This window comes from Convolutriloba macropyga, chromosome 1, assembly GCF_964194025.1.
Source record: "Convolutriloba macropyga chromosome 1, txConMacr16.3, whole genome shotgun sequence".
Taxonomy (NCBI): Eukaryota; Metazoa; Xenacoelomorpha; order Acoela; family Convolutidae; genus Convolutriloba; species Convolutriloba macropyga.
Genome location: NC_134468.1, coordinates 59,165,407 through 59,190,144, shown reverse-complemented (window position 1 = coordinate 59,190,144; position 24,738 = coordinate 59,165,407). Strand labels below are relative to the sequence as shown.

The 24,738-nt window shown below is 33.9% G+C and overlaps 1 protein-coding gene across 6 annotated transcripts in view; it reads left to right on the top strand.

Annotated features, from left to right (window-relative positions):
• Window positions 1–24,738, top strand: part of LOC142340946 (uncharacterized) — a 193,822-nt gene that overhangs the window by 100,096 nt on the left and 68,988 nt on the right. For 4 of the 6 annotated variants that reach the window (XM_075391730.1, XM_075391738.1, XM_075391748.1 and 1 more), the window contains exons 2-3: window positions 17,687–18,373; window positions 20,584–20,892. In XM_075391730.1, coding sequence (XP_075247845.1) covers window positions 20,622–20,892 — 271 coding nt within the window. In that variant the 5' untranslated portion in view covers window positions 17,687–18,373; window positions 20,584–20,621. The other 2 variants (XM_075391768.1, XM_075391766.1) reach the window with 2 other exon arrangements.

The window sequence follows — 24,738 nt, the reverse complement described above, 5'->3', positions numbered from 1 at the left end:
AGATCTTAGCAGTAAAAGCGAATACGCATTTTTTCAATATCAGGATATCAATGTTTGCAAGATGTTTCTATAGTGTAGAACCAAAAGTGTTGAGATTAGAAGCAGGTTTGAAAACACGCAATGTGGAGTTTAAAAATTAGGTTTACAAGAGTGACAAATTCATTAGATCAGGACAAGGAGCTGGAGATATTGAATTTTGCTCTTCGTATTGAACGTTTGCTATGATGTGAATGCAATTTCAACTAATCACATCGTATAGTAGTAAGTAATCAGAAGTTTGCTTTCTCCCGGAAACCGGATGCGCGTCAGGGGTTGGTCACCGACATGAAGAAAAAATGTTTGCCAGAAATGTTCCCCAGAATTGAAATATGTTCAAAGTTCATTAATCGTTGAAGTAGGCGCTTTGGGGGAATGTATACAAAGGGTATTTGTTAAAACTATGAAACCTTTAGAGTGAAAAAAGCTAGGCCCGAACTCGCTGACCGAACAGAACTGCTTATTCTGGATGATTCTTTTGACGAAGGGGAAATAGACGAATCACTGATTGAAGACGATTGAGCTCTGAGACCAGAGATCTGGATCTTCCGTCGTACCTTTCGCGTGAAGGCCGGAGTTTTCAGAATTATCAGAAGTCATCGAGGAGAAAAGTGGACGACAGGCCTTACCTGATTTCTGGAACCAGGTAGACAGAAATCGAAAAGTCAATGTGAATAGTCAAGAGCAACGATGTGCGGATGACAGAAGGAGTCTTAGATGATTAGCGGTTTTGACTGGGAGAGGACTAACAATTTGTGAAACAGAGTCATCGTTTAAGAGCCAGATGTAACGCTTTTTCCTTTGAATTCTCGATTAACTTTGGAAATGAAATGGAGGAAGTACATTCAGTTCCGGGTGAGGTTGTGTGGTCCCACTAGTTGAATTCAAAAGTGGGTTAATCTGCAGAAACGTGGTGTTTACCTAGCGGTCTAATTGTTTCATAAGGGACGGTGTCGAGTGTTCTTGAAAAATTCTCTGGCGCGGGACAGGGAGCTTGAAACGAGTCGGAAAGAGAGGTGGAGTAGACTGAAACAGTTGAAGGGATAGTGTTGAAGAAGAATACCACCAGATGAGCGGAGGCAGTCCAAAGTGGAAGTCCAGTCAGGAGATTGAATTGTGTCTCATCATCAACTGAAGATAAAAGATGTCGGGGGTTGTTGAGTAGATTTGATTTAACAAGCTTTTTAGTGATCCTTTCCACCCATTCCGTTATCATTTGTTTATTCACTCAGGTTCCGATGTTCGACCACTGGTCAAAAAGACAACTTACTCGAATGATTAACTTGTGTTTGTGTTATTGTAACCTAGACAAGTTGGAGTATTGAAAGTTTGATGTAATCCGACTAAAGCTGCAGTTAATGAGAGGTTGAAGGAGCACCAGTACTTGTATACAGGAACTTGTTTTCCTAGTAAGTGTTCATTGCCGAGCGTGCGGATTATTTTGTTCAAATAATTTTGCATTACGAACCTTGGAATAGTAGTAGACTTGCAAGCTGCACCAAAAATGTTAATATTACATTTATCGAAATGTTGTTTAAGTGGAATTTTTGTTGAGATAGACAGAGTAAACAAAGAAAACTTTTGTTCGCTCAACTAACTAATTAGATGTTGTTGAGAAGTACCGAAAGTTCCATTCAGTTGAATCTTCACTTATGTGTTTTGCATTTTATACCAAAAAAATATGAACTAACTTCTAATTCGCATAATCATTTCACAAGTAGCGCTTAGATTTGTTTGTTCTTGTTGAGTTGCTGCAAATTGTGAAATGTGTTTTTGTAACAGTTTTTTGATGTAGTTGGTGGTCTGATAGGTGGTCTAATAGGCGAAAAGTTTTCTAATATCAAGTCTATGATAAAAAATTGACCTAGTAAAATGTATATGATACTCAACTGTATGATAACAGAGAAGCCAAAGTGTCATGGAACTTGGGTAGTAGTAATGAAAGAAAAAAATAAGTTTTCATCATTTATTCCGGCTAATAATGATGTAGAAGGGAGGAGTTGAATGACTTCGAAAATCAGACATTTATTTCAATGTGTCACAATTGAAAATGATAATACGTTAATTTCGAAAATTAGTTGCCAACATTTTGTTAGCAAGACCGATGGCTTGCATTTCAGCGCCATTCGACACACCGTATATAAATGGAACAAAATTGAGTGCTCGAGAAGCTGAGCTGTTGCAATGCTGATTTTCTGAGGCAGAAAAAGTTTACCACAAAAAGTTATAATCAGTTATTTACCTGCGCATCATCAAAACTTGTTAGGGTGATAGTGCATACTGCAGATTAAATTTCTTCGATGTCACTTTGACAAAATTGCTTCAGAACAACAAAAGGGGCAATAAACTTCCATATAAGGCTCATTTCGTGAGCTGAGAGTTTGAAAAATTGATTGGTACCGTGAGAAGTGTGATACTGCTTTTGTTTTATTTTGGATAGCTTTAATAGTAATGAAAGGATTCAGTTCTTACAGGATCTATGCAGAGTTATTCAAAATTTTAACAATTTTGCAAGGATTTTTATCTTTGAAATTTTTGAATCTGAGCTGAAGAAATATAAGTTCCTTGATCGCTCCAGAATCTGATTCATATACTAGCTTAGGACTTTAGAATATTGTTTCACAACTCCAAGAAATTGTAACGGGGTTCATAATCTCATAATCTCAAAACTCTTATTTTTTTTTGTGATTTGAGACAGTATTGAGGCCCTTTTTTGGGATTAAAAAGTCCATAAAAGAGGTGATGTACACTAATATATTGAATTTGAGAAAGTCAGAGAAGATTGGGATGACTTTTCAAATATTGACTGCTTTGCATGATTAAATCTTGCTAGATGTTTGCAACATTGACTTCTTGAACGAATCTCTCTAATATCTTATTAACCACAGAAAACAAAAACAACACGAACCAATATACAATATACACATACACATTTTTCATTTAACTGGCAAGTTATACCAACTTATCCCTTGCTGCTCTCTGAACTGCTTCGGCCAGTTTTCTTTCTTGTTTTCATTTGGAAAATAAACAGATACTGCTGTCCAGATTACTAGAATTGACTCCTCTTGATGGCCACAAACTTAAATATTTGAGTCAGTGTAAGAACTCAATGCGTAGAAACTTCATACTTTAACGTCCTCAAAAATCGATACTTTAAAATGTTTTTTTGTCAAAATGTTTCTGGGCTTAAGTTTAGCTTCACTCATTTCCAGTAAGTATTCGGCTCAGGCTTCCTGAACAAGCGACTATATCAAGATCAGGACATGACCAAGTCCAAAAAGGACCCAACTCGAGCGCACGCTGGGGTGTTTATTGAGGGAAACTGTATAAGATACAGTCTCGACAGTGGTCTTGGTTTTACTTGATCATATTTATTATCGGCCGAGTTGGTATGATCAGAAACAGCTCGAGTGAATTTAACTCGAAATTTAAATTTGGGCCTTTTGGGTACAATCGTTCTGATCACGTCCGATTGGATCTAGTAGTCCTAGGTGTGAGTATCAACCCATTGTGTAAACTTTACATCTCATTAGTATTTTATACTTTAGTGTACACGAATATCTTCTATTGGATCAATAGCATAAAAATAAGCTTGTATAAAATTGCGGTACAATATACAAACCCAGTTTTTTGCCGCGCGGGTCGGAACTTCATGTGCGAACGCACGTTAACGATCTTCCTTGTCATTTTTATAATATTATTATGTCTGTTAGAATTGAGTTGCCCCCTTCTTGCCTCTTTTACGTAAAAATTCACTAGCCTCGCATTTGGGCCTAGTATTTCTAAGAGAAAAGTTGTGGAGCTTAAAGTACACGTCCTCAAATTCCTCGATAAGGAAAACATGAATTTCAACCAACAATAGCTTCGCGAATGCAAACCCAGTTAGAACTACAGCATTCGCTCTACAATAGAAACACTCATAACTTCGAGTATCACACAGTGCAAAAGTCTGAGGATCTATTCTGTCCCTGGAACTTAATTTACTACACTGTCAGATTTTTCTATATACACAGCTGGATTTTTAAACTTGATAATTTACACTTTCAAGAGATAATTTTTATTTCAAAACAAAATCCCTATGAAAATGAAATCTGTCAAAAAAAATCAAAAGGCATTGACAGAATAAACAGCGGAAAAAATAGAGGTTAAGTAACTCTGATGAAGTCTGAATTTAAAAGTTACATTTGCTATGAGTTATGTAGCTTGATTGGAAAAAAACCAATCAAGCAAACGTCAATTCTAAATTCAGACTTCATCAGAGTTACTTAACCTCTATTTTTTTCCGCTGTCTATTCTCTCAATGCCTTTTGATTTTTCTGCACAGATTTCATTTTCATTGGGATTTTGTTTTGAAATAAAAGTTATCTGTTGAAAGTGTTCCACCATGCAGTTGTTGGTAACTATGTTAACTAATAGCATTGGCGTCGTTGAGTTGAAGTTGTGTGTTTTTGAAAAACTTGAATCATTTTGCGAACACGAACAATAACTTGGTCGTAAAAGAACTTTAACAAGATTTTCTTGTAATGAAATATGTGAAGATTTTATTAATGGAAGAGCTCTTTTTTGCTCTTCTCTAACCTTCAGCTATTAAAAGGATCAAGATCATTCCCCGCACCACTGTTTCGTGAGCGTATAACTTTTGTACCGGCTATTTTTTCGTAAATCATTCAGTGTAATTTTGTATGAACTTAGGGATCCATTGATGGACTATTAATTATTTTTATTGAGCTTTGAAGCGTCATAGAGGGCAGGAGAGGGGCTTTTTTAACTGACCTCTTTAAGGCGCCATAGATGCATCATGAACATTTCTTAGAAATAGAACTCAAAATATGATTCTTAATCAATTATAAAGACAAAATACTCTCAATGGGTGGCGTAGCTTCGAGGTGATGTTGTGAGAGGAGCAAAATGAGCAGGTTGTTAGCTCGCACGATCCAGTGGATCTCCGTGAAAAAACATTGCCTTATTTTTAGTTATTCAGCGTAACTTCATATAATTTGTTCGTAAGTAAAATGCGTGGTAAAATGTTAATGGGAATAGTTCGTTCTATCATCTACGTAACGTTTTTTTTACTATATAGTGACCGATCAGAATGTAAATCATATAGACCTCCGAACCGCATGAAGAAAATAGCTGTGGGGCTTAGAGTATTGTAGGTTTATGTTTTATTTTAACTTAATTAATATTCTCTAACCGAACTTGGTTGAATTTATGATCCATTACAAGAGACACTTTAACACTGACCAATTGGTCTGATTGCGCACTCTCTATCTACATAAAAATACTTTTATTTTTTAACATCCGAAAAAAAATTGATTATTAATGTTCCACTATTTTAAAATGAAATGTAAGGAACTAACTACATTGCAGGCCTACTTTTTTCTCCAGCCAAAATCGAAAAACTTTTCTACGCCTTCTAGAAAACCAAAATGGTTTTATTAATCTTGTTAAGAGCTGAATTTGAATCTAAAAAGAGAAACAAGGAAGCTCGTTAATGTGAGTTTGCACATGATGTTCCAACCCGAGCTCATCTACATTTTTCACTTAATTGTCAACCAAATGAAGAGATAATCAAAAATGTTTGAGTTGTTTGAGTTAAAAAATTCTTTACACACACCAAACTACTCATTGAATTACTTGACGCCATTACAACGACCATGAGATCTGCCACTAAAAAGACTGCGAGAAAAAACAAAACCACCAAAAACAAACATTTCACAGCAAAAACTCAATATCTAAATTTAAAAGCACCTAGTAACAACGTCAAAATGCAATCAGATAAAACCTTAGCAACTTTACTTTTTCGTAATTAAACACCAATTTAAATTCTCTAAATTAAACAGCAGATGGGTTTTTTCCATAATGGGACTCGGTGGAAGGTGTAAAGAAAATATTGAGGCAAAATTCAAAATTCAATCAAGATTTTTAAAAACGTTCCATAAATACAAACGACTTAAGAACCCTTAGCCTTTGAAAAATTATTCTTGAAATATTTACTAAAAAGTCCGTACCAAAAGAACATGGCCTGTGTTTGTTTCGACTAAGCCACAGAAACGAAATAATGTTGAAGAAAAACTAAAAAAAAACAAAAAACACAAACAAATTGCGTAAACACAAACTATCGAAGCCAGTAGAATCATTAGCTTTTATCTTAATATTGTATCTTTTATTCCTATTGTTATTTATTTTTTTGGCTAAAATTATACAGAACAATTAAATATGTTCAATTGGTCGTGATTTGAATATCATTGGGATCTGTTATTACGCAAATAAGCTAAAAGAAGTACACATTTTGACCACTCACAAAAATTTCACGAAAAAGCACAACCTCAACCAACCAACACATTTGTTACGACATAATATCAATAAACACGTTGTTAAATTTTTAATTACATTAAATTATGGAATTGAATAGGACCTCTCAGTGATGAGAATAAGTTACAATTTGACGAAAAGAACAACAAAAACTGAAAACATTAAAAATTGTTTGAAAACAAATAATATCATAAACTTTAAGACCTATCGCTATGAACTGAATGCATTGAAAATCATCATTTTTTTGACTTTCAATTAGTAGCTTATGGGACATGCAACTTTTAACGACTACAAAAAGAACAAAAAAACAGTCAAAAACAGCAGAGTAAAAAAAAATGAGAAAGAAAAGTGTCGAAGCCATTTGAAAGCGACTTTTTCAATAAACACGTTCTTTCTTTGTTAATTTATTAACAAAAATGGTATGCTTCTTTGTTTAACAATACGACTTTTAAAAATCAGGAAAAATGAACGATTGTATCAAAAGCACGAATTTTTTCAAAGAACAAGTAATATCTTGACTTTAAATTCAATAGCTTTCAACGGGAGTCAATAAATACGCTGAGTTTTGACTCGGTGGGAAGAGTATCATTTACGTCATTCATAAGTCATCAAAAAGATATCACAATAAGTCTTATGTCTATAAAAGCAATAACAAATAGAACCAAAAACCAAAAATTCAAAAGAAAATTGCGAAGAGAAAGTGTCGAGGCCATTTAATCCATAAGCTTTTCTCTGAATACTTTCTTTATGATCCCTTAAACGTCTTTTCTAAACAAACGGGAACAATCAGCATTGAGATAAAGTTATAAGACTTCAAAAGGAACCAAAATACTAATTAAAATAAAGTTATCAATAAATTTTTAAAAACACTTATGAATACTCGTGGCATCGAAATATCATAAAACCAAAAGCTAGAACTCAAAATTTTGAATCTAGAATACTTTAACTGCAGATTGATTTGGAATCAAAGTAATTTAGTTGCAGTAGAGAGGGAGGAAGTCCTGTTTTTTTTTAAGTTAAATACAGTTCGAAAAAATAAATTTATGACCGGTGAATGTTAACTAAAATTCGAAAAATTGTTGTTTAATTTCTTAACAGCCATTAGCCGTCGACTCAAAGCACTAGATAGGTTCACTAAGAGCTCATTAGGAAGCCTATTTTCGTTTTTAGTTAACGAGTCTACGCTATAGGACTACAAAATTTCAGAAGAATCTCAAAAAGTAAATCAAAACTTCATTAAAAATTACGAAAAGTCAGAGTAGAAGTCATAAGAAAACAAAAGCGATCCCTGGAAACAGAGGCCTTGCTCAACTGGAATCAGTTTTCTGAAGGTGAGTTTAGTCATTAACGGAATCCTTATGTGAAAAGTGACTAGTTTAAAAGTGACTTATAAGAACAAAAAATATAATAAAATTAAAAAAAAAACAACTCTGAAAGGAAATGAGACGAAAACTAGCATTTTTGTCACCTTTTGTTTCCTTGGAATGCAAAATTAATTCAATTAGTATTGTGAAACGTAATTTTGATTTAATGTCTATAGAAAAATTTACAAAAATTAAGCTACAAATGTACAAAATCATCGCAAATGTCCTCTGTTCACACAAAAATTTAAAACTCCATAACTCCTCGAAGAAAACTAAATCCAAACAAAGGTTTTTAATTTCGAATTCTACGCGATAAGATCTGTTTGTTGATATTACTCACTTTTCCCTACGATGGACATTCCGATCGGACAAAGGTGTCTGAAGAAAAATAACCCGTTTGAGTATAGAGTTCCTCCCCCCTCAAGGGGGTCGGCACAACTCAACTGAAACGAAAGTACTATCAAACTGTACTTTTATATTTATTTCACGCACACTGCAGCCTTACTGGACAATTCTAACTGTTAGAAATTTTCAAAAGGAACCAAAAGAATTTAAAAAAAATCCAAATTTAAAAAAAAAAATGAAAACCCGTGGCATCGAAATATCGTAAAACCAAATGTTACAATTCAAATTATTTACGTTACTTTCTAAGTAAACTATTTAAGTTACTATCCAGATTATTTGGTAGCATTAGAGAGGAAGGCGGTCCTGTCATTACAGAATTGAATTACAGTTCGGAAAAATAAGTTTAAGATCGGTGAATGTTCAAAAAAATTCGAAAATTTTTTTTTTTTCAAATTTCTTAACAGCCATTAGCTATCCACTTAAAGCACTAGATAAATTAACCTAATCTTCATTAAGAAGTCTATTTTAGTTTTTAGTTGACAAGTCTATGCTATAGGACTACAAAAAATTCAAAGAAATCTCAAAAAGTAAACAAAACTTCATTAAAAATTACGAAAAGTCAGAGTAGAAGTCAAAAGAAAACGAAAGCGATTCTTGGAAACAGAGGCTTTGTTCACCTGGATTCAGTTCTCTTTAGTTGACTTTAGTCCTTAACGGAATCCTGATATGAAAAGTGACTAGTTTAAAAGTTACTTAAAAAACAAAAAAGATAAGAGAAATAAAAAAAACAGCTCTGAAAGAGAACGAGACCAAAACTAGCAATTTTGACGCCTTTTATTTCCTAGGAATGCTTAAATATTTCAATTAGTAGTGCCAAAGATAATTTTGAGTTAATATTTTTAGAAAAATTTACGAAAATTAAGCTAAAAGTGTACAAAAGCACGGCAAATGTCCTCTGATCACACAAAATTTTAAACCTCAATAACTCCACGAAAAAAACTAAATCCAAAAAATTGTTTTTAATTTCGAATTCTTCAAGATACGAGCTTTTTTTTATTACTCACATTTGTCCACGATGAACATTCCGATCGGCCAAAGGTGTCTGAACAAAAAAAACTGTTTGAGTATAGAGTTCCTCCCCCCACATGAGGGTCGGCAGAACTCAACTGAAACGAAAGTACTATCAAACTGTACTTGTATATTTATTTCACGCACACTGCAGCCTTACTGGACAATTCTAATTGTTAGAAGCTTTCAAAAGGAACCAAAAATATTTAAAAAAAATATCCAAATTTAAAAAAAATATGAAAACCCGTGGCATCGAAATATCGTAAAACCAAATGTTACAATTCAAATTATTTACGTTACTATCTAAGTAAACTAATTAAGTTACTATCCAGATTATTTGTTTGCAGTAGAGAGGAAGGTGGTCCTGTCATTACGGAATTAAATTACAGTTTGGAAAAATAAGTTTAAGATCGGTGAATTTTCAAAAAAATTCGAAAAGTCATTTTTATTAAATTTCTGAACAGATATTAGCTGTCCACTTAAAGCACTAGATAAATTAACCTAATCTTCATTGAGAAGCCTATTTTAGTTTTTAGTCGACAAGTCTATGCTATAGGACTACAAAAAATTCAAAAAAATCTCAAAAAGTAAATCAAAACTTCATTAAAAATTACGAAAAGTCAGAGTAAAAGTCAAAGGAAAAAGAAAACGATTCCTGGAAACAGAGGCTTTGTTCACCTGAATTCAGTGTTCTACAATTGACTTTAGTCATTAGCGGAATCCTGATATGAAAAGTGACTACTTTAAAATTTACTTAAAAAACAAAAAAGATATAAGAAATTAAAAAAAAACAGCTCTGAAAGAGAACGAGACCAAAACTAGCATTTTTGTCGCCTTTTGTTTCCTAGGAATGCAAAAATATTTCAATTAGTAGTGTCAAAGATAATTTTGAGTTAATATTTACAGAAAAATTTCCAAAAATTAAGCTAAAAGTGTACAAAAGCATGGCAAATGTCCTCTGATCACACAAAATTTTAAACCTCAATAACTCCAAAAAAATAACTCCAAAAAACTAAATCCAAAAAAAAAATGTTTTTAATTTCGAATTCTTCGCGATACGAGCTTTTGTTGATATTACTCACATTTGTCTACGATGAACATTCCGATCGGCCAAAGGTGTCTGAACAAAAAAAAACTGTTTGAGTATACAGTTCCTCCCCCCACAAGGGGGTCGGCACAACTCAACTGAAACAAAAGTACTATCAAACTGTACTTGTATATTTATTTCACGCACACTGCAGCCTTACTGGACAATTCTAACTGTTAGAAGCTTTCAAAAGGAACCAAAGAAATTAAAAAAAAATATCCAAATTTAAAAGAAAATATGAAAATCCGTGGCATCGAAATATCATAAAACCAAATGTTACAATTCAAATTATTTACGTTACTATCTAAGTAAACTATTTAAGTTACTATCCAGATTATTTGTTTGCAGTAGAGAGGAAGGCGGTCCTGTCATTACGGAATTGAATTACAGTTTGGAAAAATTAGTTTAAGATCAGTGAGTGTTCAAAAAAATTTGAAAAGTTAATTTTTTAAATTTCTTAACAACCGTTAGCTGTCCACTTAGAGCACTAGATAAGTTAACCTAATCCTCATTAAGAAGCTTTTTTTAGTTTTTAGTCAACAGGTTTATGCTATAGAACTATAAAAATTCAAAAAAATCTGAAAAAGTAAATCAAAACTTCATTAAAAATTACGAAAAGTGAGAGTAGAAGTCAAAAGAAAACAAAATCGATTCCTGGAAACAAAAGCTTTGTTCACCTGGATTCAGTTTTTTTATAAGTGATTTTATTCATTAACGGAATCCTGATATGAAAAGTGACTAGTTTAGAAAAGACTTAAAAAAACAAAAATTGTAATAAAAATTAAGAAAAAACAGCTCTGAAAGAAAATAAGACGAAAACTAGAATTTTTGTCGCCTTTTGTTTCCTAGGAATGCAAAAATATTTCAATTAGTACTGTGAAATGTAATTTTGATTTAATATATATGGAAAAATGTACGAAAATTAAGCTAAAAGTGTACAAAATCATGGCAATTGTCCTCTGTTCACACAAAATTTTGAACCTCAATAACTCCTCGAAAAAAACTAAATCCAAAAAAATGTTTTTAATTTCGAATTCTACGCGATACGAGCTTTTTGTGATAAAACTCACATTTCTCTACGATGAACATTCCGATCGGCCAAAGGTGTCTGAACAAAAAAACCCGTTTGAGTATAGAGTTCCTTCCCCCACAAGGGGGTCGGCACAACTCAACTGAAACGAAAGTACTCTCAAACTGTGCTTGTATATTTTTTTCACTCAAACTGCAGCCTTACTGGACAATTCTTACTGTTATAAGATTTCGAACGGAACCAAAATATTAAAAAAAAATTATCCAAAATTTAAAAAAAAGAAATATGAAAAACCGTGGCATCGAAATATCATAAAACCAAATGTTACACTTCAAATTATTTACGTTACTACCTAAGTAAACTATTAAGGTTACTATCCAGATTATTTGGTTGCAGTAGAGAGGAAGGCGGTCCTGTCATTACGGAATTGAATTACAGTTCGGAAAAATAAGTTTAAGATCGGTGGATGTTCAAAAAAATTCGAAAAGTTTATTTTTTAAAAATTTCTTAACAGCCATTAGCTGTCCACTGAAAGCACTAGATAAGTTCACCTAATCCTCCTTAAGAAGCCTATTTTTTAGTCAACGAGTCTATGCTCTGGGACTACAAAAATTCAAAAAAATCTCAAAAAGTAAATTAAAACTTCATTAAAAATTACGAAAAGTCAGAGTATAAGTCAAAAGAAAACGAAAGCGATTCCTGGAAACGAAGGCTTTGTTCACCTGGATTAAGTTTTCGGTAAGTGATTTTTGTCATTAACGGAATCCTGATATGAAAAGTGACTAGTTTAAAAGTTACTTAAAAAACAAAAGAAAGATAGAGAAATTAAAAAAAAACAGCTCTGAAAGAAAACGAGACCAAAACTAGCATTTTTGTCGCCTTTTGTTTCCTAGGAGTAAGAAATTATTTCAATTAGTAGTGTCAAATGTAATTTTGATTTAGTATTTATAGAAAAATTTACGAAAATTAATCTAAAAGTGTACAAAATCATGGCAACTGTCCTCTGTTCACACAAAATTTTAAACCTCAATAACTCCTTGAAAAAAACTAAATCCAAAAAAATGTTTTTAATTTTGAATTCTATGCGATACGAGCCTTTTGTTGAAACTACGCACATTTCTCCACGATGAACATTCCGATCGACCAAAAGTGTCTGAACAAAAAAAACCCGGTTGAGTATAGAGTTCCTCCCCCACAAGGGGGTCGGCAAAACTCAACTGAAACGAAAGTACTATCAAACTTTACTTTTATGTTTATTTCACTCACACTGCAGCCTTACTGGACAATTGTGAATGTTATAAGATTTCAAAAGGAACCAAAAAATTTAAAAAAATTATCCAAATTTTTTTAAAAAAAATATGGAAACCGTGGCATCGAAATATCATAAAACCAAATGTTACAATTCAAATTATTTACGATACTATCTAAGTAAACTATTTAAGTTACTATCCAGATTATTTGTTTGCATTAGAGAAGAAGGTGGTCCTGTCATTACGGAATTGAATTACAGTTCCGAAAAATAAGTTTAAGATTGGTGAAAGTTCAAAAAATTTCGAAAGGTTATTTTCTTAAAGTTTCTTTACGACCGTTAGCTGTCCACTTAAAGCACTAGATAAGTTCATTTAATCCTCATTAAGAAGCCTATTTTAGTTTTTAGTCATCGAGTTTATGCTATAAGGATTCAAAAATTCAAAAAAATCTGAAAAAAGTAAATAAAACTTCATTAAAAATTAAGAAATGTCAGAGTAGAAGTCAAAAGAAAACGAAAGCGATTCCTTGAAACGAAGGCTTTGTTCACTTGTATTCAGTCTTTTGTAAGTGAGTTTAGTCATTAACGGAATCCTGATATGAAAAGTGACTTGTTTAAAAGTTACTTAAAAAACAAAAAAGATAAGAGAAATAAAAAAAAGCTCTGAAATAAAACGAGACCAAAACTAGCAGTTTTGTCGCCTTTTGTTTCCTAGGAAAGCAAAATTATATCAATTAGAAGTGTCAAAGGTTTTTTTCATTTATTATTTAGAAAAATTTACGAAAATTAAGCTAAAAGTGTACAAAAGCAGGGCAAATGTCCTCTGTTCACACAAAATTTTAAACCTCAATAACTCCTCGAAAAAAACTAAATCCAAAAAAATGTTTTTAATTTCGAATTCTACGCGATACGAGCTTTTTGTGATAAAACTCACATTTCTCTACGATGAACATTCCGATCGACCAAAGGTGTCTGAACAAAAAAACCCGTTTGAGTATAGAGTTCCTTCCCCCACAAGGGGGTCGGCACAACTCAACTGAAACAAAAGTACTATCAAACTGTGCTTGTATATTTTTTTCACTCACACTGCAGCCTTACTGGACAATTGTGAATGTTATAAGATTTCGAAAGGAACCAAAATATTAAAAAAAATTATCCAAAATTAAAAAAAAAGAAATATGAAAAACCGTGGCATCGAAATATCATAAAACCAAATGTTAAAATTCAAATTATTTACGTTACTACCTAAGTAAACTATTAAAGTTACTATCCAGATTACTTGGTTGCAGTAGAGAGGAAGGCGGTCCTGTCATTACGGAAATGAATTACAGTTCGGAAAAATAAGTTTAAGATCGGTGGATGTTCAAAAAAATTCGAAAAGTTTATTTTTTTTAAATTTCTTAACAGCCATTAGCTGTCCACTGAAAGCACTAGATAAGTTCACCTAATCCTCATTAAGAAGCCTATTTTTTAGTCAACGAGTCTATGCTCTAGGACTACAAAAAATCAAAAAAATCTCAAAAAGAAAATCAGAGTAGAAGTCAACAGAAAACAAAAGCGATTCCTGGAAACAGAGGCTTTGTTCACCTGGATTCAGTTTTCTGTAAGTCAGTTTAGTCACTAACGGAATCCTGATATGAAAAGTGACTGGTTTAAAAGTCACTTAAAAAACAAAAACATATGAAAAATATATGAAAAAAACATCTCTGAAAGAAAATACGAGTTTTATTCTGATAGTAAACTGTGACTTGTTTAAAAGTTACTTAAAAAACAAAAAAGATAAGAGAAATAAAAAAAAGCTCTGAAATAAAACGAGACCAAAACTAGCAGTTTTGTCGCCTTTTGTTTCCTAGGAAAGCAAAATTATATCAATAAGAAGTGTCAAAGGTTTTTTTCATTTATTATTTAGAAAAATTTACGAAAATTAAGCTAAAAGTGTACAAAAGCAGGACAAATGTCCTCTGTTCACACAAAATTTTAAACCTCAATAACTCCTCGAAAAAAACTAAATCCAAAAAAATGTTTTTAATTTCGAATTCTACGCGATACGAGCTTTTTGTGATAAAACTCACATTTCTCTACGATGAACATTCCGATCGACCAAAGGTGTCTGAACAAAAAAACCCGTTTGAGTATAGAGTTCCTTCCCCCACAAGGGGGTCGGCACAACTCAACTGAAACAAAAGTACTATCAAACTGTGCTTGTATATTTTTTTCACTCACACTGCAGCCTTACTGGACAATTCTAACTGTTATAAGATTTCGAAAGGAACCAAAATATTAAAAAAAATTATCCAAAATTTAAAAAAAAGAAATATGAAAAACCGTGGCATCGAAATATCATAAAACCAAATGTTACAATTCAAATTATTTACGTTACTACCTAAGTAAACTATTAAAGTTACTATCCAGATTACTTGGTTGCAGTAGAGAGGAAGGCGGTCCTGTCATTACGGAAATGAATTACAGTTCGGAAAAATAAGTTTAAGATCGGTGGATGTTCAAAAAAATTCGAAAAGTTTATTTTTTTTAAATTTCTTAACAGCCATTAGCTGTCCACTGAAAGCACTAGATAAGTTCACCTAATCCTCATTAAGAAGCCTATTTTTTAGTCAACGAGTCTATGCTCTAGGACTACAAAAAATCAAAAAAATCTCAAAAAGAAAATCAGAGTAGAAGTAAATAAAACTTCATTAAAAATTAAGAAATGTCAGAGTAGAAGTCAAAAGAAAACGAAATCGATTCCTGGAAACAGAGGCTTTGTTCACCTGGATTCAGTTTTCTGTAAGTCAGTTTAGTCACTAACGGAATCCTGATATGAAAAGTGACTGGTTTAAAAGTCACTTAAAAAACAAAAACATATGAAAAATATATAAAAAAAAACATCTCTGAAAGAAAATACGAGTTTTATTCTGATAGTAAACTAACACATGAGACCAACACTATTACTTTTTGTCGCCTTTTGTTTTTTAGGAAGGCAAAATAGTTTCACTTAGTGGGGTGAAATATAATTTTGAATTATTATTTATAGAAAAAGTTACGAAAATTAAGCTAAAGTGAACAAAATCATGGCAAATATCGACAATTCTATACTTTAAACCTCGACAACTCGAAAAAAACTGAATCCAGGAAAATTTTTTTATTTCGATGTCTACGCGGCACGAGATTTTTATTGTTACCACTCACATTTCTCTACGATGAATATATCGATCGGCCAAAATTATTTGAACAAAAAAACCCATTTGAGTATATAGTTGCTCCCCCCACAAGTGGGGTCGGAGCAATAAAAAACAACAAAATTTCGAAATTTTAAAAAGTTAAATTGAAGGAAATGAATTTTTTTTCTTTTGTTCCCATCATTTTGTCTTTTTACCTTTGCTTAGGCTTGAGTGGTCAAAATATGCCCGAGAGCAGTAATTTTTTTGGTACTCTAGTAAAAAGCAATTGTGTTTTTCAGTACCATAAAAACAAAGAAAAGCAACGAATTTCAAATTATTTTTTCAACCATTCTATATGTTAATTTTGTTTTAAAAATCTGTATCTCTCTATCTTGCTCTTTCTCTCTCTTTCTCGTTCTCTCTCTCTCTCTCTCTCTCTCTCTTCGATTCCAAGATGGAACAAACTAATTTCGATACATTTTCGTGTTTTCAATTTGCTTTTTTTGGCAAGTTATCAAGCTTTCTTGTTAGCTGTTGACAGAAAGTTTCCAAGAAGTTGAGTGAGGATGAAAAATAAAACAAAATAGTTTGTATTTTTTCCTTTCCCCTTTCGACCGAAGACAAAAAATTCTGCAACGAAGCTAAAAAGTTTTCAAAATGCTTGAAAACAATTTTTAAGAACCAAAGTGAAGTTTCGAAAAAATTAACTTCAAAAAAATAGGGTTGTTAACATTTTAGTCCCTCACGATTAACATTACTGGGCTTATAGGTTCTGTTACCACTAAGCTGAGCGGGCTATAATGTGAAAGACGCAAAATTTTAAACTGTTGAAATGTACGATGAACTGATCATTCAACTGGTATTGGTGAAAATACTCAATGGTAATTTAAAATCAGAATCAACGAATAGATAAAGTCGGAAGTACGAACATCCTGCGGGTAATTCAAAAAGCACCCAGCATTAGAGCGGCAAGTCCGACTGAGCATTCCGACTGAAGCATTGTTCGTTATGCCATGTCTATTAGACGATAAAATTAGATCAAAGTTACCCACCACTAATATAACCAAGATGATTAAAGATAGGAATACGCTAGGACTAAAATTCTTAGCTGCTAAATTAATCTCGGCATGGCCTGAAAAAAGAGCATTTGTATGACCAAACTGTACTTTATTGTAAATACTGTAAATAAATTATTTATACTTTATACTGCTTTTGTTAATATGATTAACTTGTAATTAATTTTTGACGCCATGTCTACTAATTACATTATTTTTTTCTCCTTCTATCCTGATTGTGACTTTTGCATCATAGTCTTAATCAATTTCTCGTTTTTTCTTTCATGAACTATGTTGGAACTTCCAGTGCCACTCACAGAATAACACCAGCTGTCGTGCCACTATCTCTGTCGTTTTGTGAACACACTTTATTCGGTCGAGGGGAACTTCAAGTATTTCAATTCTCTTATTAAAAAAAGCTCAAGTTGGATAATAGGGTAAAGTCTTACTTATCTGCAGAGGGGTATAGTAGAACAATTTGAATGCACGCCATGAAAAAGGAAAAAAAAATGTTTACGTAGTTTTGAGTTTCTGACAGTTTATTCTGGCAGGCAACTGGAGCATTTTGAGTCCAATGTATTCAAATATTTATGAAAGGTGACAAGAGCATTCTCTGATTACAAACTAGTTTTGTGACATTTCTAAATTGGAGTAGCAAGCAATTTATTCAAATTTGTTTTCACTTTCAACGCACGTGTCTCAAATTTCGATCAAAATTTTCGATAAAGTTCTTTGTTTGTAGAATCTAAATGTCAATTTGTTTTATTATGCCTAGCGTTCGTCTCAAATTTGCTCTCGTCTGCCTTTGGTAATTCAAAACTTGAGCCAAAAGCACCCCACTTAATTTGTGAACTGAATTGGGCCCATAATTACGAGCTCTCTGAGACTGAATTTCCGCGGTGTTTTTATCTGCCATTAGCGGAAACCGGCCTCTTTGTTTGGATAAGAAAAGAGTTCGATAGTTGTTTTTCCATTTCAGGGAACCAAGCGAAGTTATAGTCCCCAAAGGAAAACTGGAATTGGAGTTTTCTTCTGCAACTCTTAGAACAGTTATCGAGGTTGTTTGAACGAGAGTTTCTGTTACTTCACAGTTGAATTCGACTGGTTATAGTTATTATTTATTACCCGGGATAATTACTCACGTTCTGGAATTTTATTAGAAACTTGTCGTATTCATAACGTTTTCGGGCAAAATTCCCTTGCCCTCAAAGTTGGGGAAATGATTATAATGTTACGGGCTAACTTTTGGTTTGTGGAATTATAACTTAAATGTGCACGTGTTGTTATTTACCCTTGGGGCTGCCATAAATATATGTCCTTTTACAGCCCCCTTGTTTGCATGGTTTCACTTGAACCGCAATTTGTTGATTTGTAAAAATATTACCAACCTTTGCAGTCTTGTAAACACTACCACACACTATTATTTGTCCAGACGTTTTACAACATTCTTGTTTTGTATAAACCGTGTTTGATTTTATTCAGCGTTGAAATGAAACGAAAACGGTGCCGAAATTATGTAGAGCACAATTTCACGTTGTTGCAACAGCAGTGATTAAACAGGTGCTTTTCACAATCAGTACTCTCCCACGTGAACAGATTTTTTGAACCAATTCCAAGGGTAGAATGTTACCTCGTTATTGCTGCACTGCTTGCTTCATCTGAGAAGGTTATCTTCCCATTATAATCATCCTTTATCAAAGTGAACGAATGTAATAAGCCAAAAATCCAAAAATTTGACGTTTAGTTTTAATTTGAGTTTAAAATTCCAATAGTGTACATTTTTTTGTGGTCTTGCACCACCTCCCCCACCACTACCGCCACCATTGGGCATATGAAGGCTCCCAGTTACAAAATACCATAAATGGATCTTTCAAAAAAGCGGATATGATTCAACTGAGATTTTTTTGCGATCGAAGTAAGCAGATACGATTCTGCTATAACGACCCCATTTGTGCATAATGGTAAACTATGTAATGACACGTGCTTTGTAACGCGGGGTGCATAACGTTCTGTGGGGAATCGCTTCACCCACGAAAAGACCGTGCAGTGCAGTATTTCTTGCAAAATTGGGTGCGAAATGAAAGAGTAAGTCTTTCTACGTGGCTAAACTTTTGATATCCTCACCACCTATGAACCCTCACTTATAAAAAAATGGTTTTTTAAGTAACAATTTTTTTGATTATGCATAAAATCCAAAGCTATCGTTGTAGCGCACATAAATGGTCAAATATAGACCGCAGATGCAATAAATTCAATTTAAATGCGGCACCAGTCATTGTTTGTTGTGTCATATATGACCTTGTATAATTTCCATGATTTTTTTCAACTTCAACCTAAAATGAAGATCACACAATTTATCGGCTTTTAAAATCTTTGTATTATTTCCAGCAAATCATATATGATCTAGGGGATCTTTTCCGTTTGTGCCCCCCAGTAAGTTATGCTCCCCTCAATTACAGAGCACGTTTCATTACATGGTAAATCAATATGTAAAAATACTGCACGTGCTTCTGGGGGTGCAAATAATATGCAGCCACTAAGCTGGAGGGGGGGGGGGGCACAAACAGGAAAGATCTGATCTAGGTATGAATACTAATAAATCATATACGGCCTAGTAATCATATATAATCTAGTATGAAATCAATGAAAATTGGGATATTTTCGATTCGTGGCCCTAGTACGTTATGCATCCCCAGATACAGAGCACTTGCCATTACAAATATGGCAAGTGCATCAGGGGGGCTGCAAATATTATGCACCCACTATGCTGGTGGAACAAACGGAAAAGATCCAAAAATTGTATGATGTGTGGTCCAAGTTTTCCGTAAGTTATCCAGAATAAAATTTGTGATCTGGAAAAACATAAGTGATCCGGAATAACATATGAGTAACTACCGATAAAAAATAGGATCTTTTCCATTTGTGCCCCCCCCCCCCAGCTTAGTGGGCACATATTATTTGCTTCCCCCAGACGCACGTGCCATGTTTTCACATACTGATTTACAATGTAATCTCACGTGCGCCTGTAACTGGGGGGGGGGGGGGGGGCGCATAACATCCTGAGGGGCACAAACGGATACGACCCAAAAGCGCAAATTGAAGGAAAAGCACGTGGGATTCGGGTCTTTCTCATTATAGCCCCCCATGAAGTCCCCATTATAGCTTAATTACCAGGTTTGGGGGGGGGGGGCTATAGGTTATCTCACCACTGAGCTGGTGGGGGGCTATAATGGGAAAGACCCGTGGGTCTTTCCCATTATAGCCCCCCATGAAATTATAGCCCCCCATGAATTTATAGCCCCCATGAAATTATAGCCCCCCATTATGGTATAATTATCTGTCCACTAAGCTGAGGGGGAGGGGGGCCATAATAGGAAAGACCCAAATATGGCAAGTGCGTCTGGAGGTGCAAACAATATGCACCCACTAAGCGGGGGGGGGGGGCACAAAGGGAAAAGATCCGAAATCATATGATCCTTGGGGTCTTTCCCATAATAGCCCATCATGAAATCATAGCCCCCATTATGGTATGTTTACCTTGATTGGGGGGGGGGGGGTATAGGTTGTCTGACCACTAAGCTGGGGGGTATAATAGGAAAGATCTGATCCTTGCATAAAATCACAGAAACTTCAACCCGAGAAGTTCCAGAAGGTATTTTTTGCATATGAATAGGGTGTATAAAGTATGCACATCCAATGCAAAACTTCTTTTAGTATAGTGTGCCAGTACATGGTAGTCTATATAAAATGCAATGGTTGGTCATGAATGGCCTTGTGAGGGTGACTAATTCATAATTTTCATAAGCAAAAAATCGTGGACAATAAACATGATATAATACACTATTACAATGGGAAATAAACCTTAGATCTTAACAGGACATTGGACACCTGTGGACGTGAAAGCTGTAAGAAGAATGTACAATCACGTGTTATCATCCCTCTTACCTTTCCTCTTTTGCCTCTCCATGTCCACGTGTCTTATCTGGTGTCGCCGACCGGCCCTCACTTCAGAAAAGATCTTCCCGGGATGTCTATGTCTATTCTTTGTGGAGACACTGACATGTTTGCTCCTTCCGATGGAGTTGACGACGTTTGCTCAGATGAGTGCTACGGCGATGGCGGTTGTCGTGGTTCTCCTCATGGCTTCAGACATGATGATAGCTGATGTTGTCATCTCAATCGCAGGTATTTCATACATTGATACATAAATGATTTCATGATAAATGACATAAACTATCTTTCCTTCTATCATATCCTGGTAATCAAGGAACGATCACCTAGGGTTTCGCTATTTCTTGTAAAGCAATCAATTGTACAAAATCATAATATGAAAAATGTTCACTACCCTAGTGATGACGATTTTTGGTTCCTTCCCATTGCAGCTTCCCCCCCCCCCCCCCCCAGCTCAGTGGTCACATAACGTATAGCCCCCCATCCCCATCCCCCAATTGTGGTAATTATACCATAATGGGGTCGGGGCTATATTTTTGTGGCGGGCGGGGGGCTATGATGGGAGAGACCCGTCTTTTTTTTTCGTGAGATCTTATCACAAATTTATTGCAAGTTAAATATTTTGCCAACAATTTTTCTTTATGGGGATGCATCGTCTTATCAGTTCTGATACGTAAAATATCAATCGGATTTTATATGAAAAAAGAAAAGTCGGATCTATTCTCCCCCCCCCCGCTTAGTGGGAAAAATATATGTTTTATGACCCCCAGGTGCACACTTGCATTATTTTTACATAGTAAGGTACTGTGCTGTATAACAACACATAATTTGTAGCTGCGGGCCATAAAAAACACTGAGTGGGGGGGGGGGGAAACAGAATAGATCCAAAAAATCTTGTCAGATATTTGATCTTCTCCGTTTGTGGAACCCCCTCCCCCACGTTCTGTTTACATGTAAAATTAATGGTTTATTTTTGTTATTTATTATGTAATCACACGTGCACTATAACGGGGGGCACAGACGAAAAAAATCTCAGTCGTACACAATAAAATTTTGTCTCATCACATCTTACTCGATAAAATTACTTTCTTATCAGAAACTATATGATGAAAGCGTTTCTATTGAATCAATTAGTCACAGTTGATAGTCGCAGCAAAATTTTATCGTGTAAGACTTTGTAAGATTATTGTAACAGTATTACTTTGCACGATCTGATCAGATCTTAGAAGATAAAAATTGTTATTGAGATCTCATAATGTTTGAGAATCGGAAACGTTATTTTTTTCGGATACAAAAGAGTTAAAAGAAAATCAAAAGAGTTATTCGAAGAATATTTAGGCAAGCAACTGAAAAAAGTAAGCATTGTCACATAAGAACCAATCAACTTCTTTTAGCTGCCACGGAATTCAATTGGTTTGCTTCAAAGATTTAATTAATCTAAAGTCAATTAAAATGCGTTGAGAAAATGCAATATACTCATAGGCAACACAAATCAATTTTTGTGAGCTCAGCTTAACTACCGGGGCTCTTATAGGACTCAGAATGAATGTCTTCGAAGCGTTATAGTTCTCAGTTCAACTTTTCAACAAAACAGCAGATTTTGGTTAAATTTTGATCACATTTTCAGACACCATTATTATCTTTGTCGTGGTGTCGTGTCGGGCACGGGTCAAAAAAAAATCAATGTCGTGGTGTCGGGCACGGGTCAAAAGAATTCAACAAACGGAATTTTAACTTAATGTCTGAACTGAAAAAATTAGCTCGTATTTATAATAATTATCGAAAAAACAATTTACAGAGAAAGTCGATCTTAGCTCCGAATCTTGGACATGATTTTCTAATTTTGTTACTTTTCATGGAAGTACAGTTCGTCCGTATAAGGTCAGTGGATAATGGTCAAATAACATAATGATAGCGCCAGGATAAAAGAGGAATTAGAATCGAGTATAGGTTTATTGCCGTTATTTATCGGCTTTGAAAAGAATAACATCTAAGTTTCTTGGTTTTCTTTCAAAACAATCCCAATCTTTATCTACAGAAAGATCTATTGTAAAATTAGAACACGAACTATTTTAGAGACAATGAGACATCTTCTGAAATAGCATTCAAATTATTTTTTCACAGTCTTTATCATTTATGCGCTGATACTTAGGGCGAATAATTAAAATCAGTTTTGAGCTCCAGCAAGCCGCAAGGTAAATGCAGCAACGTTAGACAACGTGGTGGCTGACCACATCAAATTGATGCCAAGGGTCTCAATATTGGTGAAGTCAAAAACAATAAAAATTGGATAAGTTTTTAAAGAAGAAAAATGTTTCCCACTAATTACTTTATACAGTCTTATAGATTGCTTCTCCGCAAAAATTTCTCCACAGAAAATGAGCTTTTACTTTTTCGCATGAATTTGATTATTATTTGGCTATATATGGCCAGACAATATTCAATAATTTTATGTTACCATATTATATACCCAATGACTCTGCAATTTTTAGCGTGTGTATCTAAGTAGTCAGTGTGTTATCTGCAGTTATCAGACAATGCAATGCCTGATGAAGACTTTTTTAATCAGTCCTTATGCAGTTTTTTCAACTTTTGTGCAAGCGCCTTTCAGTCTTGAACTACACAATATACAGGTCTAGCGTTTTGAATACTCAATAATAGCTCCTTAAGAAAACTTCTAATCAATTAAAGCTGCCTGAAAAAAATCTTCTGCTGACTTAAAAACTGTGTCATAACCCTGCATTTGAAGCATCAGGGGTACCGCAAAAAAATTGAAATAATGTTACCCGTGCTTATTTGGATGAATTTTCAATCTCCGCCTTACAAATTTGGTATAATAATCAGTTTTATGAGTAGCAATTTTGAGAATGAACCGTATCAGCGTTTGCTGGCGTGAGAGCACAGCAGATTGCTCGTATTGAGGGAAATGGAAAAATTCAGGTGTTTGTGGCGTGTTTTTCCTATTGTTATTATTTTTGTTATTATTATTATTATTATTATTATTTTTATTATTATTATTATTATTATTATTATTATTATTATTATTATTATTATTATTATTATTATTATTATTATTATTAAGAGCAGTTTATGTTAGGGTTACAGTTAGAGATAATGACTTATATTCGATAATAGGAGGAGCTTCACTCGATAAGAGCTAAAATTTAAACGACTTATGAGTTCTAGGAATAGCGCTATTTGTTAAAGTACCATTTATGTCTTATGACTCAAAATAAATGTCCTCAAAGCGTTATCATCAGATTTCGGTCACATTTTATTTACATTTTAGACAGAATTATTATCTATGCGATCATCTCGAGCACGCGTCAAAAGAATTCGGTAATTTCACTTCTAATTTTTGAACCGAAAAAAATACAAATTCAAATCCTATCTGTAATACTTATCAATCAGAGAAGATACACAGAAAATTGGTTTTAGTTCAGGATCGCGGACATAATTTTCTATTTTCTTTACTTATCATGGGACTCAAGCCTGTGCTTTTGAGGTCAGTGGAATTTATTGTCAGTTTTCTGTAGTTGAGAGAATTTAACTTCGACATCAGATTGATTGGTCAAATGGGATAATGATAGCGCCAAGACAAATTAGAGTTAAAGTTGAGTTTAGTTTTGTTGCCATTACTTATCGACATAGCAATAGAGATCGTCAAGTGGGTTCTTCTTTTCCTTTCTGAAACTTTGCAAAAAATAACTTCTAAGTGTCTTGACGTTCTTTCAAAACAATTCCAAACTTTCAAGAAAAACATGTGTTTTAAAACTACAGCACACGAACTATTTTAGGGACAATGTCTGTTTAAAAATATCTTAAAGCACAGAGACATCTATATAAACTGCAAACAAATTTTTTCTTCACAAATTTTTAGTTTTTTTTTTACTTTTTTGCGCTGATTTTAGGGTGATTAAATAAAATCAGTTTTCAGTTAAAGCAAGCTGCAAGGTAGACATGCATCAGCATTGACAACGTGGTGGTTGACCACAACAAGTTGGTTTCATTTGAATACGCAATAAAAGTTCCTTAAGAAAACTTCTAATCACTTAAAGCTGCCTTAAAAAAGCTTCTACT